General features: G+C 43.6%; 1 protein-coding gene across 1 annotated transcript in view; it reads right to left on the bottom strand.

Moving 5' to 3' along the window:
• Positions 1-21,848, bottom strand: part of Slc22a3 (solute carrier family 22 member 3) — an 83,696-nt gene that overhangs the window by 23,539 nt on the left and 38,309 nt on the right. The window contains exons 2-5 of the mRNA XM_077801759.1: positions 21,710-21,813; positions 14,522-14,676; positions 12,846-13,014; positions 11,891-12,012 (exon numbers count right to left, since the gene is read on the bottom strand). Coding sequence (XP_077657885.1) covers positions 11,891-12,012; positions 12,846-13,014; positions 14,522-14,676; positions 21,710-21,813 — 550 coding nt within the window. The remainder of the gene's footprint in view (positions 1-11,890; positions 12,013-12,845; positions 13,015-14,521; positions 14,677-21,709; positions 21,814-21,848) is intronic.

Below are 21,848 nucleotides of genomic sequence, written 5' to 3' on the forward strand. Positions count from 1 at the left end.
CTGTGTGAATAAAATATTATTTGAGGACGTTGGGCTCACCAACTTGGAGCACCAGGAACTACCCTCAGAGATGGAGTCCCAGGAACAGGAGGGCGGGGTGGGACTGGGAGGTTGCAGGTGACTGCTGAGTTGTCCCCATGGCCTTCCAAACACTGTCTGGTGCAGGACCCACTGGTCAGACCAAGCCAGCCCCAGAGGGGCCAGGAGGAGTACCTAACCTTACACAGCTCTAGACACCTTCTGGCCCCACCTGGCATAATGAGGACTTGTGAATTTCCTGCAGGGCTTTGCGACTTTTGGAAAACCTCGTTATACTTTAAAACCAGAGTAGATAAAATATTTATCATGCAAGAGCTCATAAGGAAATACTGTATAAAAATTATCAGGAATGATCAATGCTTATTAAAGTAATTAAAAATATATTCAAGTCCCTGGGACCAACATAGCCCAATCAGAATGAAACGTGAGTCACGTAAGTTAAAGTTTTCTAGGGTTGGTGTTAAATAAGGTAAAAAGAAAGAGGCAAGTCAATTTTAATGATCTCATTTAATCCAGTCTATCCAAATAGCATTTCCACATATCATTCGTATGAAATTATTCACAAGGTATCTTATATTCTGATTCAGGTGACGTCTTTGCAAGCCATTGTGCAGTCAGTCGACTCCACGGTCCCTCTCAGTTCAGTCTGGCCACGTGTCAGACTCAGCACTGCCCCTCAGGACAGGCTACTGCACTTCCCAGGGCAGGTCCAGACCGCCAGGGCCCAGGGGATCCTCCGCAGAGATCTTTCACTGCCGGAGTTCTGGCTGCCCCGGAGGGGTCCCTCCCTGGCTCAGCGGGGCTGGGCGTGCTGCCCAGCACAGCACAACTACCAAAGAGCCTCACCTAACGTTGGGGGCCCAAGCGCAGCCCCAGTGTCAGCAAATGGGCCGCCGCTGTGGGCCAGGTGTTGACACATTTCTTCAGTTCTTAAAAACAAAACTGAGAGAATTTTTAGTTTTTTGCAAGGGAGGATGTTTAAGAGAAGGAGAGAGGAGGCAAGAAGAGAGTCACTCTGAGCTCTAACGCTCCAGCCCTGGAGCCTGAGCATCCGGGGGGAAAGCACCAAAACCTGCTGTTAGTGGACTGACTTGGGAGCTCTGTCGAACTCTCCAGTAGCTCCGATAGACGCCAATTATCATGATGGAGACAGAAGAACGCTCCATCAACTCGCGTCTTGGACTCCAGCAGCACATATGGACACCCACGATTTTCAGTTCATGACTAGGCACATGGAGTGAGGGCAAGACACGGACAGGCCAAGGGTTCTTTCTGAAGAGGAGAAAAGGCTGGTGTGAGTGACTTCGACCCAATCATCCGATATGTCAGTCACCACCACACACTGGTCCCTCACATTCTGACCAGCCTGCTTCTTGGCCTCCTGGTGCTTCAGAGTCATTTGAGTGAGAACACGGCCGTCAACACCTGACCCGCAGCAGGTGGACCCAGCCGAGAGCCTCGTGCTCACCGCTCCCGATACTGCTCCAGCCACTCGGGTGCCAGCAGGATTCCAGTTCATATCAGAACTAGACCCTCTGCCTGTTCCTGGGATGGAGCAGTTTCCACCCCCGCCAGGGACAGGCAGGGTGAGTGACAGCAGGCACTGGTCACACAATGCTCAGGCAATGGTGATGGGTGCCAGTCCAGTCCAGTGCAGTCTTCCCAGACAGTGAGCAGCTGGGGCCTGCTGCCTGCTCTGCTCCAGCCACCATGCTCCTTCCTACAGCACCTACAGCCTCTCAGCCACCCAGCAGTGGGAGTCCTGCACGGTGCCTGGGTGCCCCACCTGTGTGGCTGCCAGGCATCTCCTCCAGCAGGTGGCTTGGGTGTTTTGACTCCCTCTGGGCTCTGAGCTGGCCCCTGCCTTCTGGCCCTGGTGCCCTTCAATTGCTTCCATTTCCACGTGCTCCAGTGAGCTCTGATCCTTTGGGCGCTGTCCTTCTTCTGTCCTCAGTGTGTCTGGACACAGTGGTTTCTCTGACCAGAAAAGGGTCTTTGCAAATGTCTCCACAGGCACTGTCAATACTGCATTTGCATTTGGGTCAAATTATTTTTTAGCAGGCACAAAAGGGCAATCTTCTCCTTCACAGTAATAATATGAACGTACCTTCCCAAGTCCTGTGTCTCAGTTGAATCCTGTATTCTCAGTCATCTTTTGTTTTTTTCTTTGAAAGGAGATCTGGGGTAGTCATTAGCATTGATTGCCAAATACTTTGACTCCCTCCTTTTCCACCCTGTCAAATGGTGAGGTAAGGTTGCTCTTCTGGGTCTCTTGCAGTTGGGTGGGGCCACCTCCCCAAATCTGCCAGACTCATGAAGATTTAATTGCTGAAGCAAGAACTGCTAAAATCCATCCTTTCCTGCGAAGGTCCAGTGGGGGCCGTGAGAAGAGCCTGGACTACAGATGGTGGAGAAGCCCCTGTGAACCTGCGTGGTGTGCCCAAGGATCCAAGCTTCGCTGCATTCACTGCACACCCAACTGAGCCCATCCTGAGAAGAGTCTGGGGATCCTCAAGTGTAGGGAGAAAAGAACCCTTAGAGTCCACATCTTCCTCTCCATAGGAATTTATTATGCTAAGAACTAAATTTCTATTTTGAAGTAAATGAAGACCAGTTGATTTAAATTTTTCACAATTGAAAAATTAGGATTTTGTGTTTTTTTGTTATAATTAGTGTCCTTGATCATTAAAACTCCTAAGAAAATGAGAACTACTGCATTTCTACTGTATTTTCAATTAATAGGCACTAATCAGCTTATCACAGAATAAAGCCATAAAAGTGTGTTGGTGAAGCAGAAAGAACCTGGGCAGATCTGCCACCCCACTGACGACGGTCAGCTCCAAGTTGTGCCTCTGCCTGGTCATGAAAAAGTCAAACAATCAAACTCCAGCCCCTGAGTAGATCTAATAAAAGAATTTGGAGAAAATATCACAGTCTCTTTCAACATTTATGAAATGGACTTATGCACAGCATCCCTTTTGAGGGGTACACAGGGTGGGCATTATGCATTTCTTAAAAGTAGTAGTTGGAAAAGAAATACCTGGGTGTCTGGGTAGAGGAGCAGGTCACATTCCTTCTGCCTTCGGGGGGTGGCTGTTCAGGCTCTGGAAAGGACTTCGGCATCATTGGAGGGAGGAATAGTGAGAGAACAAAGTTCAGGATGAGGAAGTGTGCTGAGGGAATGAGAGGCCTGGGAGGCCTTTCCTAACACAGACATAGCTACCTGTCAAGACCAAGTGGGTCTGTGTGGACTCGAGGTCTGGATGCTGCGGCATCTATTTCTGCAGCTGTGCACAGCTTCACACGAGAGCGCCATTCCCCATGACAGCCACAAATATCTGCAGCTCAGAAGCAGGAGTCTAAGGCCCTGATTATTGGAATCCTAGAAGTCGCAGGCAGGGTTCGGTTGGTGAACTCATTCAGACTCAGAAATGGTGACATGGCAAAAGATGCTGCTGCTTATTAGCTGACGCTTGGAAACTCGCTCCAAGAGAGGCTCAGGTGACTGCTCTGTGCAGAGGGGCATGGTGAACTCCACTTACAGCCGAGGACAAACAAAACAATAAGCAAAACAACCTCACATGGAATCACTCACTCAGAGGGCATCTCAAGATCTCCTCCATTTTCAGTGTTTCCACATTGGACAGATATCCAAAAGTCTCCTTCCATGTGTGACTCAGAAAGACGTTAGTTTCAACTGGGAACACTTTCCAAAGAAAGTCTGGCTTAGTTGAAGAGTTGGAGATCAGTTTCCATCCTCCTCAATGCATATTTGATCTTCCAGTGAATTGTGGAGCTCATGAGTAACTTCCTTTCCTAACGGCTCTTGACTTGATTTGTTGTTCACCAGCATGTTTGTTTTTTTTTTTTTTTTTTTTTTTGCTATTTACGCAGAATGTCCTTTAGAGAAAGATGAGATGCTTTTACGTGAAGCCATGCGCAGGTGGCACACGCCACCCCTGGAATTCCAAATCTGAACCTTGTTGGGTGTGTGCAGTCCTGACACTCAGTTCTGGACCACAGTGACATGCACTAATGTTACACTGTGCTCACTACTGACTCTGACATTGAGCCGTGACCTGATCTCCTGTATTCCAACAAATATATAGATTAGATTTCTTAATTAACAGCTAGATTTCAACTCAAATGTCTTTCTATTTATACATGAAATAACCACTATTAAAACAGAGAAAGATTTCATCTTTTCTTCAACTTCAAAGGAATGTTAAAATTTACATTTAGTTCTGTTAAACATATCTATAAGCTGCAAGAAAGTATGGCTAAAGAACTTTTGTGAGTAGGGAGAGACCAAAAACAGATCAAAAGGAGGGGGGAAATAAAGATAAAAGCAATCACAGAGAGTGGGAGGAAATATAAAGACTTCTGGATGCACACGGAGAGACATTTTTGAAAGTGAACATTATACCAAGGTTATTTAAAAAATAGATGCATTTACTGGACAGATGGGTTAGCAAATGAAGCTCAATTACTGTGTGGTATGTGTCTCAATGTTCTTTGATTTCTGGGACAATGTTGGTTACATTAAGATGGATTTTCTAGACACATGGTGACAAAATAATGTGATTCAGCTTTGAATGTAAAAAACATTTTCACTGCAATGATTAATAATTAGCTTGCTGGACCTGAGAGGCTGGTTCTCTTTAGACAATCAAGAATACCACCTCACTTTCAGAGGTGTGGAAAGAAAGGCTATCAGCAACCCTACCTGAAGTTGCACTCAGTTGACATCAAAAAGTCTGTCCCCTGCTAATTCTAGAGCAGCCAGAAGAAACAGAGTGTGAACTATCTGAACTGGGCAGCCATCACTCCGCCTTCACTGAGCCTGGTCAAGGCCAGGTCTCGGAGAGCTGTGTGGAAATGGAGAGCTGCACACACTGATCAAAACACAGGAGAAGGAGGTGCTTCATCTCTATTCAGCATCGTGCTCAGTACTCATTCAACAGGCTTTCCCCAGTCTCCTTCCAAATCTCAACGGGGGGGGGGGGGGGGGCTGGCTCTGAAATGTCAGCAAGAAAGAGAACAAAGATCTGCCCTCTCGAGAGAGGGAAGCGACTGTGAACCACATCACTCATCTCTTCCTACGTAGCTGGAGAACTTGTCCTTGAGGTCAGTGAAGGATCAGATAACGGGATAACTTCCTTAATGGGATAATGACCTTGAGTTGAAGGGATTGGAGAAGTTGTCCCAAGCTCTCTGTTCGTCAAGACTTGAAGAGAGCCCTCAGGTTTCCACCACGGCAGGTCATACCTGGAGCTCTGAAACCAACTGCCACGGGGTTCAAGGGATGAGACCAACCTCATTTGTGCCTACAGAGCAGCGACTCCTGTCCTTTATGAGTATGAGCACTTCTGGTTCATGTTAAAATATGTAAAGGTTGACCACACGATAGGAATAGTGCTTTTAATTTCTGTTCATTGAAACCACATAATGGCACAGATTTCCTAAGATTCACCACATAATGGCTCAGATTTCCTAAGATTCACCACATAATGGCTCAGATTTCCTAAGATTCACCCTACAATGCAGTAGTGATACTGCATTGGCTTTATCCAAGACATATTAATTCATTCTGCAGACAAGGCTTGATTGTAAATGGTTTGTGGACTTTTGCAATAACTCCATGGTCCCTAAGGATCCAAGGCCACTGGGAAGACAAGCCATGTGATTCTTCCATCAACTCTGGAGCTGAGATTATAGCTGCCAGGAGACAGGAGTGTGGGAACAGGAAGCTGCAATCTGCCGGCCCAGGGCTCCCTCTCTGGTCACCCTCCATGCTCATCACAGGGGAAGGTGATGATGTTTTTCTGTTACATGAGAGGCTGTCTAGCAGATAAAGTGCCCATCATCCGGGTCATTTTTCCTAACATTTCCTATGTTCTGCAACCAACATATGGGCCTCTATTCTTTAGGGCTTCCTTTATTCAAATCTTCCATCAGAGATGCATTAAGAATATGGAGAGGGAAGGCTTCTTCTCCATCAGTTTCCCTTTCTGTATGTTAAACTATATTTTCTTCTCTCCAACAGCAAACAGCACAGGTCTACATTTTGCTTCAAACTGAGAGGTCCAGCCATCTAGTCCTGTTTGTATGAGTAGCTAGGACCATCCTCAGCCCCCACATGAAGATATGCTCCCATGCCAGACAATCCAGATGTTCTTCCCTCAGCCATATGGTTGAGAGAGCTTGATTTTAATTCTTTTTAGGGAAGAAAGGATTTATCCCATGAATCCGGAGCCCAGATGCTTTGTTTACTGTCTTCTTGATGGGATCTGCAGAGATCACATCTCGATGTGCTTTCTCCTGTACTGTGTAAAGAAACTTCCTCATGTTTTATCTTCTCAGAAGGGGCACATCTGTGCATCCAGCATTCAGTCTAGCTTGGGGAAATTTAAATGGGCTTCACCTGCTCTGTGGGCCATGGATCTTGAGATGATTTCATGAAGAAAGGCAATTATTCTGATGGGTCAAAATCAAGCAAGCAGTGCCGTCATGGTAACAGCAGCTCTGGATTATGAACGATGCTGGGCCTCCTGCCAGGGCACGGCTGGGCAGAGTTGTGTGGGGCTTGTGCTAGTCGTTATTGCCTCGACTGAGGAAGGCATCCACAGAAAGTGTGTTTTCTCATTTACTCATCGTAGGGAATTTAGATTGCAGAAACTCGTTTTGCCCCAAACCATAAGAACAGGCCAAATGGCACAGAAACAGAACACTTAAAAAAGCTGACCATCTTTCTCTGTCTCATAGCTGGAGCATGAAGATACAAAGAAGGGATCAGAGGGCTGTTCCCTTGGCAAACACTCAGAACAGAAAAAGAAATAGCAAACTTGAACTTGTTCCTCTATTCTATCAGACAGAAACCCAGAATTCAAATAATTGAATTAGGCACTTTCACCAGCCCCACAAAAGACAGCATCCAACATCAATCAGCCACAAGACCGTGAGGCTGATTGATTTGGTTTTATATTTTAATTTGTGTCATTACCACCAAGGCTTGGGCTAGGCTAGAAGAAGGATGCTTCTCTGCACACGGAGGGTTGTTGGGGTTGGAAAGGACTCTTGTTCCTCAAGGGCAAGAGGAAGGTCAATTATTGAGAAGGGAATAGGGAAGACCACTGATTGCATAGCTCCTGGCTCTAAATGTCACTGCACAGAGCGTGGACTCCTCTCCCATCTCAGAACCTGTGCGGTCCTGCCTGTGAGGTTTTCTAGATGCTCAATGGCAGGAAGAGCAGGGAGAACAGAGGAAGCAGGAAGAGAGGGCTCTGGCTCTGAGCCCCACTGAGCCATGGGCTAGATCCCCAAGCCCAGAGGCCTGCTGGGGGAGGGTAGGATCAGGTCTTCCTGGTTGGCGCTATTGCCAAGGGCCTGGGGACTTTTCTGGAGAATAAGCTCTGGGCAGCAGCAGTCTCTAGAAAAGGTATGAACTGTCATCAAGAGCATGCCAGCATCTTGCTCCAGGACACCAGATGAGCAAGGAAAGCCACCAGATCCCGCCTTCTGAGGAGGGACCAGGCAGGAATTCAGCAGGGCCTTAGCCCAGTCTCGCAGCTTAGGATTCTGGACCAGATAAAGAATGAGAGTAGGAAAGTAGAAGTGAGGCCCTGACACAGAGGCCGAGGAAGGTGGAGGAAGCCTGGCAGGCACACAGGCTCGGCAGCTTGCACCAGATGCTGGGAATGGTCTAGCGAATTCATTCCAGGTCCCGTCCCCAATCCAGCCAGGAATCCCAGCGTCTTCTTGGAGCTCAGGGCTTGGGGAAGACTGAGAAGGGGGCTGTGAAGTCTGCAAGTGTCAATCTTTGGCACCTTCCTCTGAGCACAGCCGGGAAGGCGAGCACTGTTGGGTGGCCGACTCGACCCACTGCCTGATTCTTGCTCAGCGTGGGCTCAGAAACATCCCAGTTTCAGGAACAGCCCCTGTCCTGGGCAAGCCAGGACTGGAGGTCCCCCTATGGACCCCACCTGAATTGTCCCGGGTTCTGTTAAAACACTGCCTCTCCAGGCTGTGTCACCAGACACCAGGATTGGCAGATTCGAGGGTGCACATGAAGTTTCTAGAACTCTAATACTCCGTTTCCCTTTTGTAGAGAATACTGGGAGGAGTACAGCCCAAGCTTTAACTTGTATGAAAAAGAAATGGCGAGATCTTGACAAAGGTATGACCCACTTATTGCAAGAGGGAAGATGCATGAGAGTGAGTGACAGAGGGGGCCCATCTGCCCACAGTTCCTTGCCCAAAACTCTGCTTTTTGGCAGGCATCTTGAGTCAGCCTCGCCTGCTCCCAGACTATCCTCTCATTCTTTATGGCACATGCCATTTGCATTTCCAATTCAATTAAAGCCACATGATGCTCTGGGCCCCTTCCCCCCAGCATTGGTATGGCTGAATGAGAGCCCAGTGATCTGGAAGCTGGGAGGGGGAGTTTCCTTCTGTGAAAGAAACTTCTTAATTACTAAGCTTGGGAAAGGAAGTCAGGCCCCTTGATAGACTCTAGATACGATAGCTTATCAATACTATTCTTTTTTAACTATTTCATTGTAGCACAATCTGGTTTTTCCCATTTATTCAAAATCAGTCTTATTTTTAAAAAGTTATGGTCACAGAAACTAAAAAAAATGCATTTAGATATAGTCCGTTCGTAGAACCCAGGCCATTTCCAAAAATAAAAAAAAAATACTATTAAATTAATTCTTGGCTACAAAGGTTCATTTTGAGTTGGGTATATCAAGCGTCCTGACATTCTCAGCATTCAAAAATATTCTAAATTCAATCGAGTGTGATGGTAGGCATAGGGACTGAGTCATTTTAGGGGTAAGGACTTTGCTGTAGAATCGGCACCATTGTCTCTGTGAGGGGGAAACAGATTTAGTTCTGAATGTTTCCAGGGACTGCCTTTCCAGTAGCCTTTATTATTTTTGAGGGTCTTATATTCTTATTTTTGACACAGGTCTGGCCTGGAGACACCTCAGGCCTACCCTGGGCCTAACTCCTGTTCTCTGAATCCTGTGAGATGCATCCCAGGCAGATGGTTTTCCAGTCTCAAATCTGAGTTAACCATTAAACACAACAGTGAACAAGGCACAGTAGCTGGACTGGAACACCTCACAGCCCCATGAGCTCCATGAAAGTCAGACTCATGGTGTCATGCCTGCTTTCAAAGAACTGAAAATTACATTTATAAAATGTCCCTTTGTATGCAGGTTTTCAAGTTTGCTTTTTTTTCAACGCTGGGAATGAAACCCAGGGTCCAGAACATGCAGGGCGAGTGCTCTACTCCTGAGCTATCGCCCGATCCCTGAAAATCCGGCTTTGAAAGGAAGTGTCAGAAGCAGATATTCCCAAAGCTGGAAAGTCCCTTGCTGCAGCAATGACAGTGTTTATGTGACAATTCACTAAAATATAGAAAAAAGAGTAGCTACCAAGGGTTAGAAATCTTTCTGCTAACTGAGGCAATCTAAAAATCAGCCTAGTACTTTCTGAGGAGGTTTTAATCTTTCATATTTTGGAAATGTATCAAAGGTGGGGTCATTTATACTAATCATGGGCTCACAGGAGTGGGTCAGAAAGCTCAAATGTCCATTCCTGATATCCCCTAAACATCCTGCCACGGGAAACACCTCTGAGTAATTCCACGAGTGAGCATGTGTTGACAAAACAAGTGGAATTCCATTTTAATAAACTCTAGATCAGCCATGACCCATGAACTGCACAAGACAAGGAAGTTATGATCAAAACTTATGAGCTCATTGATGTGGCATGGTGTTTGAATACCATTAACCCCTATGGACCTATGCAGTCCTGTGGTGTCAGAGGCTCATTGTTAGCTAGAGTTGTCGCCTAATATTCTCTATGAGCATCTCCCACACAGTGAGGGGTATGATGGGGGGTGGGAGGCTAGTAGAGGGATTTTTAGGATAAAGGTCTTTAAAATCTTTGAACAACAACAACAAAAATGAAACCAGAAATGCTGCCAAAGTTACTGTCTATGGGTTTGCACAGCCCAGTTCAGCACAGGGGCCCTGGCTGTCCGACCCGTGTGTCCATCAGTGTTTATTGATAAATCAAGCTGCATGAGAACCATTGTCTTACCAGTATAAAATGTGAGCTTATAGCTCACATTTGGGGGTGGGCTGGGAGACTCCTGATACAGGTTTGGTGAATCTTTGATGGAGCAACTCTTCCAATTCTGTCAACAGCCTCTGGGGCCACTAGGTGAGCCTGGGACTATTCTCCTCATGGTGATGACTGAAGTGCAGAGACGAGGCCCAGCCACATAAGCACACACAAACCTTGACTGCATGGCATCTGGTCATCTACCACCGGCCAAAGCACACTGCATGGCCAATGTCAGAGGGCAGGGAGGCTATCCCACCTACCAGAAGGTCACAGCAATCTACACCCTCACAACCAACATCAGTGGAACCCAGAAGTATTTTCATCCCATGGGAATATTTACAGACAGACATCTAATCTACCTCGATCCCAAGTCCTCTGGATAACCAAACATGTGTTGACCAGACTCTGACAACAGAATCAGCACTGTTAAGATCAACCACATTTGCACGCACAGGTACCCCCCATCTCTGCAGCACATCAGGACACCTTCACCATGCTCCAGGTCACTGAGGATCACCCTTGACCTAGATCTGACATTTGCCCACCTCTGGGACTACATGTGCAGTATCTTCAGGCTGTTGCTTACTGAATAGCAAAAACATCCCCTTGACCATTAAAACCGCATAGACATGATCATAGCTTTGATCTCACTGTGAGGACCTGCAAGCCAGGAGAGTTGTGGAATATTTCTTTTCCTTAAAGGAATTCTCAGCTTATATGTGCACACTCAGATATGACCAGCTAGTCCCACTGGATGGAAAATGAATCAATTTCGCGCACACACTTGTGTATCTGTGGACCCGGAGGTTCCTCATTAACCCCCGTGCAACAGTGACAACTGGCCAGTGGAAACCTTGGTAAGCACAGCAGCTCCTGCATGCCACTTCATGTAAGAAGGAAGGGAGAAAACAGAAATCCAGCTACTTCCCCAAGTTCTGGGGAACCCGGGAAGGGATGGTAAAGCCAACAAAGACTCTTATCAGCACGTTTCTACTGAAACAAACTGAATACTATGAAAAAGCAATGTCAGCAGCCTAATATTCTTCCAGTTTTAAATCAAGATTTACGTCTTCCCCAAATTCGTGCCAGTATTCTTCTTATAATATTCCTTCTGTACTCTGCATTTACTTAGCCTTTGCAGCTAAAGCGAGGTCGAGTATCTCTTTACATGCTCTTCTCCAATTACTCGAAGGTAGCCTCAGCCATGTGTGCTGTATCTCATCTGCATTTCACATCTTCCCAAGGAAAAAGAATGAGCTTTTAATTTTCCCCCATTCCTTTCAGGGCAGGGAGAAAAAGGAACCCAAAAAATATTTGCTAGAGAAAGAGAAGAATGGTGGGAGAAAAAAAAAGGTAGGAAGGAAGATGAAAATAAAGCTGAAATATCACATGATTGCTTGAGCTCTGGTTTGGACAAATACTATTCCCAAGACTAAATTTAAAAACAAAACATTCTCTAAATTGAATGTCAAGGAGAGATGTGCAATTTGTGCCATCAAGATGAATCAGTGAATAGGATGAGGGCTACGTTAAATAATGCATAATGATTCAAGTAGCTTGGTGCAACTATTAAAATAAGGACTTGCATGATCAATTAGCCTCATCTAAGAATGATTTAGTCATATTTTGAGAATACACATATAATTTTAAGAAGCAAAATTGGGTATATAAGGACAAATTAATTCACTATATTTGTTACTAGTAATAAATAAAATTACCTCTGAGTAATTTGGTGAGAGATATTTCCCATTGCATTTAGCAATGTTCCTCAGGATTTTTAAGGCTTTGTCTCCTTCTTTCCGAGTGATCAGCCAGCGGGGAGATTCAGGGACCACCCTGGCAAAGAAGGAGGTTTTCTGAGTTACAAATTTCAAAATCTGAAAGTTTATGACTTCAGGTTTTCTATTAGAATGGGTCTTGCAATTAGGTACAAGTTGAGGCAATTCTCAGCTAATAATAAGCTATCTAAAACACAGAGATAATTTTGGCAAATGTATAATGAATTGATTAATGGATCACTGCTCATGAAAATCAATATTGCATTGCTCTTAAAAATAGTCCATCACAGTATCCTTGAGGCATATTTGAGAAGAACTTTGATTTAGTAAGTACTTATAAAAGGTTAACAACTTGATTTATATAAGCTGATTTGTCCATATTTTAAAGTTAAATGAGAGGAATGATTAAAATATATCCATGCTAATAAGCATCAAGTGCATACACCTGTGGTTTCTTGATAATTTAATTTTCTGATGTTCTTAACATTTTCTATTCCTCAGAGAATTCCCAAGTAAGGCTAATTTGCTTAACAGAGCATACAGAGAAGCAAACTGATTTCACTGCATTTAATCTGCATGTTGAAATACTGGGCAGATGTAGCTGTTGTCTTACAGTTTTTGTTAAGATATCGAAAAGTCAAGAAAACATATAATGCAAAACTCTATTTAGAACTTTCTGTTTTGGCATTTTATTATTTTCAGTGATAATTATGAGACAAATCTTTAATAAGTTATCTGTTTAAATTCTCAAGTTATTTAAAAATTCTCAAAGCCCATAGCCATTCTGAAGATGCTGGATAATTTCCCTGCTGCTAGCATTTTATGTGTTGGTCTGGATTCTACATTTCCTTGGGGTAAGTGTAAGCATGATAATGACCAAAACAACATTACCAGTAATAAAGGAGGAAGAGAAAGTTGGGCAGCGTAATGGCTAGCTGGATCCCTTGCCAATTGGGGATAAAGTAGGCAATTCCAGGGAGAATTATGATTCCAAGGGTGAAGAACATTTGAATCACTATTCCCACAATCCTCCTTTGTTTTGAACCTACTATTTCTGTCACTGAGGGAAAACAAACACAAGAGGTTAGGGAAGCTCAAGATCAGCTCCAAAATAAACAAGCAAAAAGACGTTACACCTGTTGTACCCATCAGCACTGCCGGAGCGCTCCAGAACTCAAGCCGAGGCTTCCATGTTTTCTGAAACGATGGAGATGCTCTTTCCAGGACCATATTTGCTCTCCTCTCCTTCTGTTCTCTGCCACCTTCCTCTTAATCACCCAGCCCAGCACCCTGCTGGGCATGGTGGGGTGGGGGACACAAAGAATATAGCATTCGGCTTTAGGAAAGCCTCAATTGTTTTGAAAAGAAAATGCTAATTATCAAAATATAAGTATACTAAACTGGATGAATTTTACCACTGTATCTCTAAAAAATTTGCAAATTACAGTCCCTTAGGACAATCATTATGAACATGAATTCCATAAATAATTTTCTATGATAAATAAATTTCTATTATTTATTTTCTATTATTTATTTATTTCTATTATTAAGAGATAGTTTCTATTAAATGATAATAATTCTCTCCCCAGTGTTGAACGTTTCATTTCTGTGATATTTCCCTAAATTTTTCTGGTAGACTCCTGCCCTCCTCTGCCCCTTCCCACTCTGGGTCTCTTCTATTCATCATCCTGGGACAAGTTACCCGAAGACCACAGCTTTGAGCATTCACAAAGGCCTGGGTCTATTTCAAAATGTCTCAGATTTCAAAGTTACCCTTTCTGCTTCCGCCAGTGACGACTGATCCCTCTAGCACTCTCTCTTTTTTCCACCTATAACAACGTCTTCAAAAGGTCTCCAGAGTGGGCACTCCTGGGTAACAGGTAGCAGTCACCAGAGAGAGGAAGCCCAAATCTGCAGAGACAATCTAAGAGGAACTTTCTCATTTCCTCGGGCACACATCCACTGTGACTTAAAGTAAGTGGCTAGGACGAGGAGGAGAGTCACAAGGCATTGAGGACTCTTCCAAGTGATGTGGCAGAGTGAGACCTTCTCTCACGCCCGGAAGGTCTGACTTTCTAGTTAGGAAGATAGCAAAGGCCACAAATAGGCTCCTCATTTTTAGGATAGATCTCCCACGTGGTAAAGAGTTCTCTGTTTATATGGAAGGACAGTTAAAGACATGATATCTGAGAATACAGGAAAGTAACCTTGAACTATAGCACAGAACATGCTACACAGAAAATACTTTGAACATGTAAATTTTTGTAGAAATCAACTTTTAAAACAGCAAGGCTAGAACACATGGGATAACCACCATGGGAGTGGTCCAAAGTGGCTCAGCGAGGGTCTTATGGCGTTTTGTATTTGGTTCCCAAAATGAAGGGGTGTGTCAGTTGCTACAGCAGCCAGAATCCTTCCCAGCCCCCCCGGTTTGTAGAAACAATGGCAGTAGCCGAAAGGAAATCTGTTCTTGCTGTGAATGGACGAGGACGAAGGCCACCAGCAGGCACTTCTTGGCCATCTGACCTTAGCTCCCCAACCGGGAAGAGGGCGCAAGGAGGTCTTACCGATCACATAGGAAGTCATCCACGTCCCCTTTCCAAACACACCTTGCAGGAAGCGGAAGATCACAAACACAGGGAAATTGGGTGCAAATGCTACCACCACACCAGTGACGCCCACGCCGAAGCAGGATATTAAGTAAATGAGTATTCTGCCATACCTTTTTGAGAAAGAGAGAGAAGAGAACACCTTAAACATGGTCTTTCACATGATGGGGGAGGGGGCATCATTTTAGTGATGCTGAAAGGAGTGGTGGGTACAGAAAAATGTGTCCTGCGTCACTTCATGGTTGAAAGGCAGATGTTTCATTCTGTGGCAGGGCAAACCAGCACAGGCCTCTGAAGTGCTATCACAGCATTAAAGCATGCAGTGGCAGTTTCCCCAATAAAACTGTCTCTCTGATGTGGCTGCTTCACAGACGGTCTCCCTGGTGGCCCAGATGTGACACTTCCCAGCAGGTTGTGAACGGGCGTCCCAGAGAGAAAGGGGTAGGGAAAGGGGTAGCAGGAGTGGCAGGAGCATCTCAGCCTGGGGCCTCCTTTTGAATCTTGCCTCCACTGGTGACTGGTCACGTGACCCGGGACCAGTTCCTGAGCTCTCTGAGGCAGGGTTCCCGAGTTCCCGTGCTTGCTCTTTAATCCCCCTCCCACCTTTTCCAGAGTGCCCTGGCGGCATGGAGTGAGATGCAGAGGTGAAGGTCATTTTCAAACTCTGGAGCTCACAGCTGATGTGAGTTTACAATTTTATTTTCACCCATTTTGCAGTTATTATTAAATAACTCAGGAAAAAAGGAGCAGGGCTCGGTACACAATATTCCCAGAGTCTGCCGTTAATTTTGGCTCAGTTGTGTCAAAGTTTTGGCTGGGTGAGAGGTTGGTTCCTAATGACCGGGAAGAAATTTCATTAGATGACATGTTGTCCTCCACAGAAATCCCCACGAAATTCCCACATAGAGCATCTTGCTTGAGTCGGCAGAGAAGAGATGGAAGTAAACCTTGGTTAATGTTGATTTTTTTTTTTTAAAAAGTGACTTTAGTTGTTAGAACAGTTTTAGATTCACAGCAAAACATCTGTTCCTTGGCTAGGATGGACGAGCCTACGCTACGGTTTAGATATGTGAAGTCCCCCAAAAGCTCAACTGTAAGACAGTGCAAGAAAGTGTGGAGGTGAAATGTTTAGCCATGAGGGTGGTAACCCCATCAATAGGTTGATTCGCTGATATGGATTAGTGTGGCTGCAGGAGGTGGGTCACTGGGGACGTGCCTTTGGGGTTTATATTTCGTCCTGGTGAGCACAGTGCTTTCTCTCTGCTTGCAGTTGCTATGTCCCGAGTTGCTTTCCTCTGCCACAATGATCTGTCTCAGTTATGGAGCTGGCCAACCATGGACCGAACCCCTGAAATTGGAGCCAAATAAACTTTCCCTCTAATTGTTCTTGTCAGGTCTTTGGGGTCATGGCAATGAAGCAGCTGACTAAAACAGTCTGCAAGCGACACATCATCATAAACAGTCATCATAAACATCATCATAAACATTAAGGTTCACTCACATTGTCGCATGTGCTAAGGATTTAGAAAAATGTGTAATGATATGTTTCCACCATTACAAGATCATATAGAATAATGGCACTGCTCTAAAATAAGTTTTATAGTTTTGTATTACACGTGTAGGTCTGCGATCCTTTTTCAATTAATTTAGCTGAGGGTGTGAGGTCTGGATCTACATACATTCATCTGCATACAGATGTCCAACGGTTCTAACACCATTTATTAAAAAGACTGTCTTTGCTTCTTTGTCAAAGATGGGTTGACAACGTTTATACTTCTGGGCTCTCTTCTGCTTCTGTGACCTATGTGTCACTTGTCTATTAGTTCACCAATATCACAGTTTTTGGTCCATGGTAGCTTCATCATATGTCTTGAAGTTGGGTAGAGTCAGTCCCTGACTTTGTTCTTCTCACTATAGTGTTGGTGATGTGCCGCCGCCCGGCTGGCTGGGCAAACTAGCCGGGGGGGGGGGGGGGGGGGGGGGAGGGGGGGGGGGAGAACCACTTGTGTACATTGATACAGCAGGAGAAGGAGCAGTTTATTGTAGGACAGGAGTGGTATTTATACATTCCACACAGCTTATCTTAATTAGCATAAACTAGATACATCAGTCAACCAATAAGAAATCTCCACACTTAATGGCTCCCTGGCCTTACTTCACAAACCACTCCCTCTGGCATTTTGCCAGGCGCCATCCAGACTTGTTTACAGACTCTAACATTCCCCTGGCAAAATGCCAGGCGCCATCCTGACTTGTTTACAGACTCTAACAGTGATGCTGGTGTTTTTGCATCTCCATGTAAACTTAAGGATCAGTCTGCTGGTATCCACAAAATATCTTACTGGGATTTGGGTTGGGACTGTATTTAATACATAGATCAGATTGGGAAGAACTGATACCTTGACAACACTGAATCTTCCTATCTGTGAACTTGGATCGACTGTTTATTTATTTAGTTCCCTTTTGATTTCTTTCATCAGAGTATTATAGGTTTCCTTATATAAATCTTATATGTATATATTTATTATATTTATACCTAAGTATTTCATTTTGTGGAATAATGTAAACAGTATTTTGTTTTTAAACTCAAATTTCACTTGTTCATACCTGATAGATCACAAAGCAATTGGCTTTTGTGTATTAACCTTATATCATGCAACATTGCAATAATCATTTGTTAGTTTTAGGAGTTTTATTGTTGTTGTTGATTATTATAATTCTTTAGGATTTTCCATATAGACAATCGTGTCATTTATAAACAAAGACAATTTTATCAGTTCCTTCTGAATCAGTATATTTTTCATTTGTTTTTCCTGCTTTATTACATTAGCGAGGAAGAAGAGGAGTGGTGAGAAGGCACATCCTGACTTTGTTCCTGATTTTAATAGGAAAAGCATCTAGTTTCTCATCATTAACTATAATGTTAGCCATGAGGGGTTTTGGTAGAAATCATAGAATTGAGGAAGTACCCCTTTATTTCTAATTTACTGAGATTTTTTTATGATGAATGAGAGATGGTTTCTGTCAAATGCCTTGTTTTGCATTAATATGATTGTGCATTTTTTTCTTTAGCCTTTTGATGTAATGGATTACATTAATTTATTTCTTTGACTTCTAATCTGTATTATTTCCTTTCTCCTCTATTTGCTTCAGATTTAATTGCTCTTCTTTTTCAAGTTTCTTTACAGAAGCTTAGGTTACTTATTTTAGTTATATCTTCTTTTCTAGTAGATGTACCAATGCTATAAATTTCCCTCTAAGCATTGCTTTTTCAGAATCTGCAAAATTTGAAAAGTTGTGTTTCATTTTCATTTTGTTCAAGATACTTTTAAACTTTGTCTTGACGTTTTTTCTTTGACTCATTTGTAGTTAGAAGTATGATGTTGACTCTCCAAGTATTCTGGGGTTTCACAACCTTCTGTTACTGATTTCTACCTTAATTCCACTGTGATCTGAAAGCAGACGTAATATGATATCTATTCCTTTAAATTTGATAAAGTGGTTCTCATGGCCCGGAATAGGATCTATCTTGGTGAATGCTTCATGTAAGTTTGAGAAAAATGTGTGCTTTGCTCTTGTTGGATGAAGTCCTCTATAGATGTCAATTACATCCACTTGATTGATGGTACCGTGGAATTCTGATACATCCTAGTGATTTTCTGATGGTTGGACTTTATATTTTTTGATAAAGGGCGTTAAAGTCTATCAGTTTTTGCCCCCTCTGTTTTGATGCTCTGTTGCTGGGCATATATGTGTCAGGATTGCTGTGCTTTTGGAGAATTGACCCTTTTATGGTTATGAAAGGCCCCTCTTTCTATCTGATAACTTTCCTTGTTCTGAAGTTTGCTGTCTGATTTTACCATAGCAATTCCCACTGTTCCCTTGTTAGGGTTAGTATGGTTTATCTTTCTGCATCCATTTACTTTTCATCTATATGTGACTTTAAAGTTGGTTTCTTGTGACAATATAGAGTTAGGTATTGTTTTGTTTGTTTGTTTTGGGTACCAGGGATTGAACCCATGGGTGCTTAACCACTGAGCCACATCCCCAACCCTTTTTAAAAATATTTTTTTAGTTGTAGATGGACACAGTATCTTTATTTATTCATTTATTTTTATGTGGTGCTGAAGATCAAACCCACTGCCTCACATGTGGGAGGCAAGCACTCTACCACTGAGCTTCAGCCCCAGCTGCCCCCAACCCTTTTTAAAATATTTTGTTAGAGACAGGGTCTTGCTGAGTTGCTTAGGGCCTCACTAAGTTGCTGAGGCTGGCTTTGAACTCATAATCCTCCTGCCTTAGCCTCCCAAGTCTCTGGAATTACAGGCATACACCACCATGCCCAGCCAGGTATTGCTTTTTGATCCTCTTTGAAAATCTCTAACTTTTAATTGATGGCTTTAGATCATTTCGAGTAATTGTGGATATAGTTGGATTGATATCTACCAGATTTGTTCCTATTTTTTTTGTTGTTCCTATTTTTGTTTTCTGCCTTTTTAGTTTTAGTTGAACACTTTATACTATTCCATTTTCTCTTCTTTCTTAGTATATCAATTATATTTATTTTTTAAACATTTTTAATGATTATAGTTAGGGCAAGGGTTAGGGTTAAGTTTTCAATATACACTTACAATGAATCCAAATCTACTTTCAAGCCACACTATACCATTTCATTGCTAAAGCAAATACCTCATAATAACAAAATAATTCTTATTCCTCTCCCCTTTCCCCTGTATAACTGATGTCACTTACTTTACTTATAAATAAACATAAGTAAAGCATATACATATGTATAACATATGATAAATATATAAGCACATGATCAATTGTATTGTTATTGTTTTGAATAAATTGTTTTTTATTAGATCAATTGAGAATAAACATTTATTTACCTTCACTTATTGCTTCTACAATACTCTTCCTTTCTTTTTGCAGCCCTGAGTTTCTGACCTGTATCATTTTTCTTTCACTTTAAAGAACTTTTAACATTTCTCACAAGGGACGTCTACTAGCAACAAATTCTTTCAATTTTCATTTGTCTAAGAAAGTATTTCTTGTTCACTTTTGAAGGATAGTTTTTTGCAGAGTACAGAATTCTGGGGTTGAAAGCTTTTTTCTCCCAACATTTTAAATATTTCACTGCAATCTCTTCATGCTTGCAGTTTCTAAGAAGTGTTATGGGTTGAATCCTAGGTACCCCCACAGGCTGATGTGCTGAAGACTGACTTGGTCCCCTGCTGGTGGTGCTACTGAGAGGTGGTGGAACCCTTGGGAGGGAGGTGGAGCCTAGTGGAAGGAAGTTATGTCATTGGGGTGTGTCCTTGAAGGGCATGTTGACACCCTAGCTCATTCTTTCCTTCCTATTTTTGCTTTTTGGTCACCTTAAGGTGAGTAGTTTCCTCTCTCATGGACTTTATGATGTATGACTTGCCTTAGGCCCCAAAGCAAATAGGGTCAAGTGACCATAGACTGAAACCTCTGAAACCGTTAGCCAAAATAAACCTTTCTTCCTTTTAAGTTGTTTCATCTCATGTGTTTTGTCACAGTGACAGAAAGCTGACAACATAGGAAGTTGAATATAAGTTTTGTCTTTGCTCCTCCTCTATAGTAAGGTGTTCTTCTCCTCTGACTTTCTTCAGGGTTTTTTTTCCATATCTTTATTCCCTGTGGTTTGAAGGCCATGTACCTCTGTGTGCAATTGTGGGGGCAATCACTGCTTGGTATTATCTGAGCGTGCTGTATCTACACATTTGGGTAAATTCTTAGTCATTACGGTTTCAAATATTTCTCTAGTTCCTTTTCTCTTCTCCTTTTGGCATTCTCATGCAGACATCTTTACTTCTGTAGCTATCTCACAGTTATTGAATATCAGGCTCTGTTTTATTCCAGTCTTTTTTGCTCTTTGCTTTTCTGATTTGTGTCTTCTATTGAAGTAGTCTCTTGGAGATTCCTTGCTCAGCCAGGCCAATCAACTAATAAGTCCAATGAAGGCATTCTTTATTTCTGTCTGACCCCTTGCATTTCTTTTTGGTTCTTAGAAGTTCCAGCTCTATTAAACTGCCCGTCTGTTTTCCAACTGTCTGCTTTTCGAGTCCTGAGCTTGTTGACTGTAGTGTTACATTTCTAGTTGATGATTCCAACATCCTTACCATGTCTGCTCCTGGTTCTGATGCTTGCTGTTTTCAAGCTGGTTTTATTGCTGTTTTGGTTTGGTTTTGCTTTTCTGGCTTTTAGTAAGCCTTTTAATTTTTTCTTGATAGCCGGGCAGGATGCACTGAGTAAAAGCAACAGCTATAAACAGGCTGTGGGGATACGGCAGCTGGTGTCAGGGAGTGGGTGTCCATAGTCCCACAAGGGCTCTGTCTTTCAGTGAGCCTCAGGACTCTGACCATCACTCATGTCTCTTCCTCCCCCTACTTGGATAGGATGGCCAGCGTGGGCTGGACGGGGGATTTCCTCCTGCTGCATGGCAGGCTAGCGCCAACTGGAGCTGGGCATTTTCCTTCCCCAGGCATTTAGGTTCTGCTACGCCCCCCCCCCCAAGGTGAGGTGAGGTTCTAGTTGGCCAGTTTCCCTGAGGGTGGGCTGTTGGGAGCAGAGTGCTCCCGCATGGTCCTCCCCCTCCTCTCATCCCTCCAGGTGGAAGCATGAGGGCTTTTCTCTTAATATTTACCCTGAGGGCCTGAGAGAGCTCCAGGACACACCTAAGTGTGTCCCCCACCCGTCACGGGGCCCCTGGAGTTAAGTCTCAAACCCCGAGCCTCAATTCAGGTCAGCCTTCTTGCCACAGCTCTGGCACCCCGGGGTTTCTGCTCAGGGAGATTCGAGTATTTCTGTCTCTCCAACTCGGGGGGCTGAAGTTTACTCTCTGATTTCGACTTTCTTACAGCTCCATGAAGACTGCTGATTTTCCATTTGTCCAGATTATCCTTGTTAGGACTTTGTGACAACTTCTAAGCCCCTTCTATGCTGAGCTGGAAACTGGGAGTTCAATCTCGATTTTTAAATTCACTCTCTGACCCACCCATGTGTAAATGTCTGGCCTCTTAAATTATCCCCTACCCCCTCATTCAAGGATATGAATCACAAGCACATATGCATGTACTGCATGATACTGCTGTAAAAGGTTGTCACCTGGGCACCTACCTGTCTGCTGCATAGCCTAAGGTGAATGCCCCAGCCAGGAAGCCAAGGTTTAAGATGGCTTGGGTGAGGTCCAACATCCATGCGTTGACGCAGACAAGGTCAAACTGGGAAAACAAAGAAAACACTCATGGAGACGATC

Source organism: Urocitellus parryii, chromosome 8 (assembly GCF_045843805.1).
Source record: "Urocitellus parryii isolate mUroPar1 chromosome 8, mUroPar1.hap1, whole genome shotgun sequence".
Taxonomy (NCBI): Eukaryota; Metazoa; Chordata; class Mammalia; order Rodentia; family Sciuridae; genus Urocitellus; species Urocitellus parryii.